This window comes from Nuphar pumila, chromosome 2 (genome assembly GCF_984573655.1).
Source record: "Nuphar pumila chromosome 2, dmNupPumi1.hap1.1, whole genome shotgun sequence".
Classification (NCBI taxonomy): Eukaryota; Viridiplantae; Streptophyta; class Magnoliopsida; order Nymphaeales; family Nymphaeaceae; genus Nuphar; species Nuphar pumila.
Window position 1 is genome coordinate 85,315,324 of NC_143250.1, and position 9,634 is coordinate 85,324,957.

Below are 9,634 nucleotides of genomic sequence, written 5' to 3' on the forward strand. Positions count from 1 at the left end.
TGAAGAACCCATGTAAAATTAATGGATTTTACATGGCATCCCTTGCCGTAAGGTTGAAGCTAGGTGTACGCCTCAATGGGTACGGGAGGGTTTTACCATCTAGATGCTAGACAATGTGTGATATGATGGTTTTTTTTTTTAATTATCAAAAAAAGGTCTTTTTGTGTAATATATACCATTTTTTTTGTCAAACTAAAAACACAATTAAACATAAAAAGATGGTTAAACTAATATATGTTTTGTACTAAATATAACATAAAAAATACCTCTACCTTTTTAGATTAAACAAAAAATACATGTATGTTTTCTAAAAGGGTTTGGGCATAAATATGGTCTATAGCCTACACAAGGTTTTCACATATTAGGTACGTTGCCCTAAAGATTGTGCTGCCCATCCCTTTAAGGGGAACCTTTCTTATTCAGATTCTGGGTCTCAAATATATTTGACTGATTCTTGAGCTGAACTCATTCAAAGAAAGATTCACATTTTTTTTGTCAAGTACGAATCTGCTTGTACAAAGTACACACTTAACGCCTCTTATCAAAAATCAGAATTTGATTTCTGCCCAAACTAATCAAAATCTCCACCATCTGATTCCCAAAACAAAACCAACAAGCCTCAAACGCTTTAAAAAAAACCAACATGCCTTTTTGACTTGTTTTTAATAGTGCACGTCTTAAAATATAATTCTTTTTTTAATAGTACACATCTTAAAATAGAACAACTTACAATATCTTATTTCTTTCAGCAACACAAATGACCCAAAAGTTTGTAATCATTAATTACACCAATCATTGCAATGAGGTGTACCAAATTATTGAAACGGATCATGCAATTAACTCAATACATAAAAACACTAGAACGTCATAAAAAAAAAAGAGCCTGCTCTAGTCCACAGGAGCTAGAATAATTTAGGATAAGCTAGAAAAGCAGCACCTTGTGCTCTGCTTAACTTGACTCCCAACACCAACTGAGCCCACCTGCAACCAACTGGTTTCAGGACCCAATTGATTCTAGTCCACAAGAACACGGAACTAGTGGGTTCATGGTCTGCCCCAAAGTCATGACCAAACCGAGGCAGCTCGCCTAACCGGCCACAAAGCACAAGATTTCTAATGCGACCAATTGATCCTAGTCAAGGTCATACTTCCTTGCCAAGCCTAGTCATGATTCCACATGCCAATAACCCTAATCGTGGTTGCACGAGCCGTTCAAGAGTCAAACATCCAAGCCAACACTCACTAAGCCAAGTTCAGCTAACGAGCTGGATCAAGTCGAACCATTGTGGCTCGAGAGGATATGAAACTGGTCCTAGACTTTTTGGGGTCCTAGACTTTTTGGAATTAACTATTTAATTAAGGAACCAATAATAATAAACATTTTATTTAGAAAGAAAAATAAAAAATGGGATAATACTGAAGAAAATATATAAAAGTCAGGTTGGCTTTTAAGGGGGAGAGAGAGAGGATTCATGTGTGCCAGACAGGTGTTTGATCTGGCCATCTCTCTCGGCCCATCGGCCCATCGGCCCATCTTCACCCACATCCCCACCAAACCTCTAGATTGCCCCAATTTCTTCCCTTCCACAAAATTTTAGGGTTTTCCTCTTCTCCCCGATTCTGATCGATTAGGGTTTCCGATCCCCATTAATTGGGGGTTCCTCGTCTTCTTCATCCTGTCTTCCGCTGGTGTTGATGATCGGGCTTGAATTCTAGGGTTTCTTTTGGTTTTCGGCGGCCGGGGTTCCGATTCGACCGGTTTGCGGCGGCGACGGCATGGTGTAAGGCACCTAGGGTTAAGGTTTGGGTTTTTTCCTCTCTCCGGATGAGGGGTGTCTGTGGGATGGAAGGATCGGGAGGAGGGGCCATGAAATTGTGGTCGTCGCAGAGCGGTAGAGTTGGTCTCCGGTGCCGGTTCCGGTTCCGATCGGCGTTTGGCTCATTCTCCGTCGCATCCGAAGCGTTTTCAGATATGGGTAGCCATATTCAGAGCGGTCGGAAGTCTGAGGCTCGTCTTTGAGCGGGGCGCGGCTTCAGAGGTGGCGGGTTGGTTGGGAGCGGGCCTCAAGGGGATGGATAGAATGAATGTCTGTTCCGGACAATCCGAGCCGCCCGATGCCGAGATCGCCGAAACGGACCCTACTGGTAGATACATCCGTGTACGTCGAGATCCCCCGTTCTTGTTGAGAACTGCAAGCTTGTGATTCGTGGACTATTTGGCATACACAAAGAATTGAAATTTGTTTCTGGGTTTTAGAATTCGGATTGGTTCTGGCAGAAGTTTTGCTGAATTGCTACCGTTTCTTTTACGTTGCTGCATATTTTTATTGGTTCTCTCTCTTTATGTTGCTGCATATTTTTATTGGTTCTCTCTCTCTCTCTCAATTTTGATGTATATTTAGTTCTGAATTTATCTGATTGCAAATTTTTGTACGGTGGTTATTGTTTATTGAGCAGTATAATGAAGTGCTGGGTAGAGGAGCATTCAAGACAGTGTATCCTTTAAAAAATCCTTTTATTTACTCAGGATTTATTTAAGGAAGAACAAAACAAGTTGGAATCGGACCCTTAACCAGTTGTATTCAGATATAGGTCTTTTGACGAAGTTGATGGAATAGAAGTGGCATGGAACCAAGTTAGAATAGGTGATGTCTTGCGGTCGCCTGAGGACTTGGAGAGACTGTATTCAGAAGTGCATTTGCTCAAGTCGCTTAAACATGATAACATCATCAAATTTTTTAACTCGTGGGTTGATGATCAGAAGAAGACCATCAACATAATAACAGAATTGTTTACTTCCGGGAGTCTAAGGCAGTAAGTTGGAGTCGCCTCCTTTGATTATTGCTTTGTAACTTGTGTTAGCGTATAGATGTAATGTATTTGGTTCTTGAAAGATGTAAAAACATTCTACATCAAGTCCGCGAGTGTAACAACTCTCCAAATCATTCCAGGTATCGTAAAAAGCACAAACATGTCGACATGAAAGCTATAAAGAACTGGGCAAGGCAGGTTCTTCGGGGACTGCAATACCTTCATGGGCATAACCCACCCATTATACACAGGGATTTGAAATGTGATAATATATTCGTTAATGGTAATCATGGAGAAGTGAAGATTGGAGATCTTGGATTGGCAACTGTTATGCAACAGCCAAGTGCCCATAGTGTGATTGGTAATAAATAGCTTGAATTGTTTATGGGTAGATATTATGATTTTGGGTTTGAGCTTATCAATCTCTACCTCTATGTAATATGTCTTTTCAATAGGGACTCCTGAGTTCATGGCTCCAGAGCTTTACGAGGAAGAGTACAATGAACTGGTTGACATATATTCCTTTGGCATGTGCTTGCTGGAGATGGTCACTTTTGAATACCCTTACAGTGAATGCAAGAATCCTGCCCAGATTTATAAGAAAGTTTCTTCTGTAAGTTTGTTGGCATGTTAGGTGAAATTCATGTGATTGTATATGTTGTTGCTTTTAATCTATTGTTTTGCTTGCAGGGAATCAAGCCTGCAGCCTTAGGCAAAGTTAAAGACCCTCGGATAAAGATACTTATTGAGAAATGTTTAGCTCCTGCAGCAGAAAGACCTCCTGCAAGGGAACTGTTGAAAGATCCATTTCTTCAGTGTATTGATCCAAAAGAGCAAGTCCACAATCATCTACAGTTGCCCAATTTTGTGCCTAAAACATTAAATGTAGGTGGCTCCTATCTTCTCTCTGATGGGCGGCGAGATGCTCAGACCAAGTCTGGACCGTTGTCCATGGATATAGATTATGACTACAATCATCTTTCCATGAGTCCTAATCCAAGAAGTAGCGTCATTGCTCAACATTTGCCGTGCTTGGAATTCGAGAGATCTAACAAAAACCATGAATTCACATTGAAGGGGGAGAAAAGTGATGCTAATTCTATATCACTAATTTTGCGGATAGCTGATCGTTGTGGTAAGTGATTGTCCAGCTCAAAGTGTGTGAACTTTATTACCTTGTAGAGTGATTTGTATGCCTGTTATGTTATGCTAGGATGCACCTCATTTGAAGCCTTAATTGTGTTAATTAGATTCACTCGTTCTGTAGGCCGTGTGAAGAATGTCCATTTCATGTTTTACCTTGACAGCGACACTGCACTTTCGGTTGCTAGCGAGATGATGGAGCAACTGGACCTCTCAGACCAGGATGTCACATTTATTGCTGAATTCATTGATTTCCTGATAATGAAATTGGTTCCGGAGTGGAACCCGTCTTCCATGGTTCAGTCATTGAATGGTACAGATTGCATCTATACAGATTCTAAAGACCCTGATCCTGACCGGTTCTCCTTTGGCTATTCATGGGATGCAGTTAGTGGCAGCAAGGCTATCAGGATTCCGGAGGATGTTCTGTCGCTGTCGGACTTGGGTAGTTCTTGCGTTGATCTGAATTCCATTGAGGGATCTGTACAGCCAGGTGAGGTTACTTTATTTACAAAGTTGGATGATGCTATGTCCCATGGAGGCTTAGATTCGCCTTCGAGTTTGGCCACCAGAGAGGACCAAGATTCTCCGGTCTCATTTGTCTCTGTAATCTCATCTGAATATTGTAATGCCATCGATTTGTCTGCTGTCGAAGTAGGGAAACATGGCAGTGGGGATGTTCTTGTGACAAATTTAGATTTGTCTGTCTGTAATGTAAGTGATCTTGCCAACATTTCAAACTTGCGAACCAATGCCTCATTGCCTTCGGAGGAAGATGGGTTGAAGTCAGAGTTGCATATGATTGAATTACGGTATCAACAATTGTTTCAGGAACTCTTAAGGCAGCGAGAGGAAGCAATGGAGGCGGCAAGGAAGAGGTGGATAACATAAAAGAAAGTGAGCGGTGTTTGACTGAAATTTGCGTTGATATTCTTTTTTCTTTTTCTTTTTTCCTTGCCCTCTCGTTTATTATTTTCCAGAGAAAGAATACCATTGCTTATTTGCTCTAAATATATACTGGGTTTTTCTTCAGTGAGATGTGAAGCCAGTTTAAGTTGTGCCCGATGTATTTTAGATTTTGTGATATAATGACGAGGCATTTACATACCTTTTTGACATTGGAATTATGGTGTAAAGCATTTCCATGTTCGTACACTAAATCTGTAAAAAAGACAGTATCTGCAAGTCTCTAACACGTGCCTCTTCTCTCTAATATTCGCAAACATAATCTGTTGTATTTTTTGCACAAAAGCCTCTCAACCAGTGATGGACTTGTGGGGTGGGAAAGAGATGAAGAAAATAAGGTCTCACTGTTGAATCAGTTCCAACAACCTCTGTTCTTGTGTTTGGGATGGAGAAAAGGAAAAAAAAAACGTATGTAATAGATCCAACAATCGTTGATGACTGATCTTGGTGGTGGTAGAACGTTCCTGATTGATAAGGGAGCTGTAATTCAGCCATCTCAAAAGTTTATTTTTTTATATATAAAATTACTGGCAGCTCTTAGAAACAAGCCAACTCCTGCAACTCCAACTCGGATTAGCTCTAGTTTTTAAGAACCGTGATCATCCAATTGCCCTTAGGTGGTTAACTTAAGGGCTCTGGTTTCATCCTACACGACTGGTTGAAAATAACTTTTTACAGCCTGTTTCATCAGCAATTGGCGTCTAGGCTTAAGAAATCATCAAGGTCATTTTCTGACAGCAGGTTGGACATGGGGCGACTTTTCACTTCAACATAAAGAGTGGGATCTTTGGCCAAATATCCTCACTGATAAGTTCCCAACAGAAAATCATTATTGAAAGTTGCCGGCGAGATTTAGGTCGTCTTATGATCAACCATGTTGAAGGAAGAGGGCGTCCAGGTCTAATTGCAGAGAATATTCTTATTTCTGGGCTCTGCTTGTCTGCTAGTTCACGCCACCTTTTGTGTTGGGACGTTACAGGTTCAAAACCCAATGGTATAGTTGTATAAACGGTAGGGGTATGCCTAACCCCAGCTTGCCTTTAAAAAAAAAAAATCGGTAACATCCCAAGAATGCTAGATCATATGGCCTTTCTGGGTCTTGATCCTTGTTGGAAAGATATTGGAGTCCGTTCCTCCTTAATGTGTAACTCTTTATCTTTTGATATACACGCAGGATCGGCCTAACCTCAGCTTCTCTATTAAAAAAAAAAGCTTAATCTCGCAACCAGTACATCTAATTTAATTCGTCCATCATTTTCCCCTGCAAGTCTTCTCGTGAACGTTAGAGAGTGAGAGAGAGTAGTGATGAATAAATCCATTTGGATCTCGGATCGTGAATTGACTCTTACGTCGATTATACACCATTTCGGTATCAAAGCGAGGGTTGTCAGATTTCTTAATCCGACACGATTTTGTTGTTGTTAGTGGTCGTTTTAAAATTTTTTTTTAAGAAATTGTTCGTCATGGTTGGACGAATGGAAGGTCGAGGTAAGAATGATTATAATTTTGAAAATAAAAGTCGAGGTCAAAGGTATGAAAATTGCAATCTGCATCGACAACTTGAAGAATCAAATAGGTGAGTCGAGGAATTGAGTCAAAGGATAGAGGAACTTACAAGAGAAAGATCTGGTGAGCGTAGTATGCACAATTCATGAGGAATGTGTGATACAAATTCCTATGATTCTGATGATAAGTTCAAAACAAATCATCGAGGTCAGGAAAATAGAGATTTTCATCAGCCTAGGAGATCTTATTGGGATTCCGGTTTGCGATTTGAAATCCCCGAATTCAGAAGAACAAGAACTCTCGAGGAATACCTAGATTGGATTAGCAAAGTTTGAGAGATCCTTGAGTTTAAGGAAGTCCCTGAAGACCATCACGTGGGATTAATTTCCTTCAAGTTTAAGGGTTGAGTTGCAGCCTGATATCGCCAGCTCAAGTAGATGCGCATGCATCAAGGACTTGCTCCGATTAAATGATGGAAGCACATGGAGCAGAAATCGCGTGCTCAATTCCTACCTTTGAACTATCATCGAGACTTATAACAAAAATATCAAAATTTGAGGCAAGAATCCAAGTCGGTGGATCAATACACCAAAAAATTTCATGACTTAATTAAAATATTTTGATTTTACTTTTGAGACCTCTATTATTTTTTAGAATAGAGGCTCTAGTTTTTGGAAATTCCAAAAATAGGCTGGTCTTCTCGTTAATACCCGAGACAAGGACATGTTTTCTAAAATTATAGAAGACCACTTGGAGTTTTCTGTTTAACTTTGAGTTTTTTGAATATTATGTTCTGGATTGTTGATTTTACCCAGATATATTTTTGACTTTTTTTATTTTGCAGAAAAGTGGTTCTAGTTAGGTGGAATACCTCAGACAGGTTTGGATCTGGACTGGAACAAGCTATTCAAGTAGCTTCTTATAAACTTGGTTGGATCCGGTAAAAAATTTTAACCCAGTTATGATTTGGTTTATATCTCTATATTGATATTTTTGGATCCAAAAATATTGTGTCGACATATGCTTTTATTATATGCATTAATATTCTATTTATATTAATATCTGGATCCAATAAGATTTGATCTAATTTTTTTTATATAAATTAAGTTTATTTGTAAGATATCTATTAAACATAAAGTTTGGTTCAAAATTACATCTGATCGGTTATTAGATCAAATGTTTGGATCTAGTAAGGTGACATAAACCTAGTTTTAGATCCAATAATGCAACATTGGGTCTGGTTGAATGTGTATGGATTTAGATAGTTTAAATTAATTGGATATAGATTCAGTTGAACTAGTTTTGTATCCAAAAAATGTTATTGGATCTCGTTGAACTTGAATAGATCTAGTGTTGGGTTCAGATGCCCAGATATGAGATATAAATCCAAAATTAATCTAAAGACAAATATATATATTCTATCAGATATTTTTTATGGATCTAGATTTGATCCAAGTTGAATCTGGATAATATCAGGCCAAATATTTAGATCTAATAATGGTATATATTTTGTACGGATCCAGGATTGACACGGTTAGATCCAAATATGTAGAGTGTTGGATGTGTAATATGGATCCATTTACATTTGAAATATATGATTTTGGATATGGATTAGGATTATAATCAATTTCTATTTGATCTATGATTTTATTTAAGCTTATATGGAGATCCATTTTAATATGGATCATGTTGAACTTGATGGATAATATCTCAAGTCGGTTTTTGATATGGACTCCTACAAATTCAATAAATTTAGATATATATATATATATATATATATATATATATATATATATATATATATATATATATATATATATATATATATATATATATATATATGGATCTGGTAACAGATTTGAACTTAAATGTTCAAACTTGTGGTTTTATTAAAGCTTTGTAATTGACTTATCATATTTGGCATATCCAAATGATAATAAGATAACTCTCATTGGATATTGATTTTATGCATATCCAAATTAGATTTAGATAATGCTAAACTTCATTATGGAAAATCAATCTAGTCTGTAAGTATCCTCATGATGGTGATATATCATGAAAGAAAAGTTCAGATAGTATATGTAAAACCTCATGATGTCATGACTTAATGCAAATATTGCGTAAATGCAATGCATTGGAATAGTAAGAGTTGAATTATAATTTTACACATGCATGTGAGGATATTTATTTGTATATAATGGTAAATAATGATCCTTATGGTATGCTTATATAAATGCATGAAGGGATATTTTGATTTCATGCATAAAATGCTAAATGGTGTTGGTCAGTGATTTTTGTGACTATTTGAATTCGGATATATTGATCTAAAATGATCAAGTAGTGATTAATATGTGATAATACACATGGAAAGTAAGAATATTTATTATGTTTGGCAAATCATGGATTTATAAATTCTATAATAATTCACTAGTATGCATGCCTATGGTATGATCATGGAAGAGCCACAAGAACCCTATGATTATATAAGACCCATATCATTATGATGTATTCATTTTGATCTATGAACTGCATAACTCAGTATGCAGTGAATGATGAATACTTGAAATTTATGACATAATGAAAAAATAACCTACTTTGTGAATAACCTTATGATAGGAATATATCATAAAGGAGAAATCCAACGTATGTAAAACCTCATAATATCATGAGTGCAATTTAATTATTTCCAAGGGTGGAACAAACTTGTCTTCTACAGCTTTGGCAGAAATTGTTGAAAGTCCTTTTTTAAGATGCTAGGCTACTTTTATTATGAGTTGAGAAGTATTTTTATTTGAAATAAAAAAACTCACAACAAACACACACACAAGTGCGTGCTCAAAGTTTAGTCCCTTGTCGTCCCTAATGTATTTTGCAATATCATAGGTTCCCAAATGAGTGGTCACAATCAGAAATACCCAAGTAGTTTTAGAGAGTAAAGGAGCAAGTTTTATTGTATATTTATTTATTGACATGTTTGCTGGAACATGGAACAGCTAAAATAAAGGCTTGTATGATAATTTAAAGATTGTTAGGTGTAATAAATTTTGGTGAATATATCAAATTCTACTAAAGGCCATTGACATTATTACAAATTCACCACCTCTTACCCCCTAGTTTCGATTTTTTAAGAGAGAGAGAGAGAGAGAGAGAGAGAGAGAGAGAGAGAGAGACTTGTATGAATCTTGCAGTCACCTTATGTAAGGATATC

At 37.3% G+C, this 9,634-nt stretch overlaps 1 protein-coding gene across 4 annotated transcripts; it reads left to right on the top strand.

Annotated features, from left to right (window-relative positions):
• Nucleotides 1-1,451: 1,451 nt before the first annotated feature.
• Nucleotides 1,452-5,073, top strand: LOC149845915 (putative serine/threonine-protein kinase WNK6). 4 transcript variants are annotated; one of them, XM_089996073.1, is made up of 7 exons: nt 1,452-2,159; nt 2,458-2,495; nt 2,587-2,814; nt 2,952-3,172; nt 3,267-3,424; nt 3,502-3,946; nt 4,079-5,073. In XM_089996073.1, exons 1-7 carry the CDS (start codon nt 2,073-2,075, stop codon nt 4,843-4,845), a joined length of 1,944 nt encoding a protein of 647 aa, XP_089852199.1. In that variant the 5' UTR covers nt 1,452-2,072; the 3' UTR covers nt 4,846-5,073. The 4 variants fall into 4 exon arrangements, with proteins under 4 accessions (XP_089852199.1, XP_089852202.1, XP_089852201.1 ...); XM_089996076.1 differs by having other exon boundaries at nt 1,480-2,365; XM_089996075.1 differs by lacking the exons at nt 1,452-2,159; nt 2,458-2,495 and having other exon boundaries at nt 2,571-2,814; nt 4,079-4,447; nt 4,613-4,668; nt 4,786-5,073.
• The last annotated feature ends 4,561 nt before the right edge of the window (nt 5,074-9,634 follow it).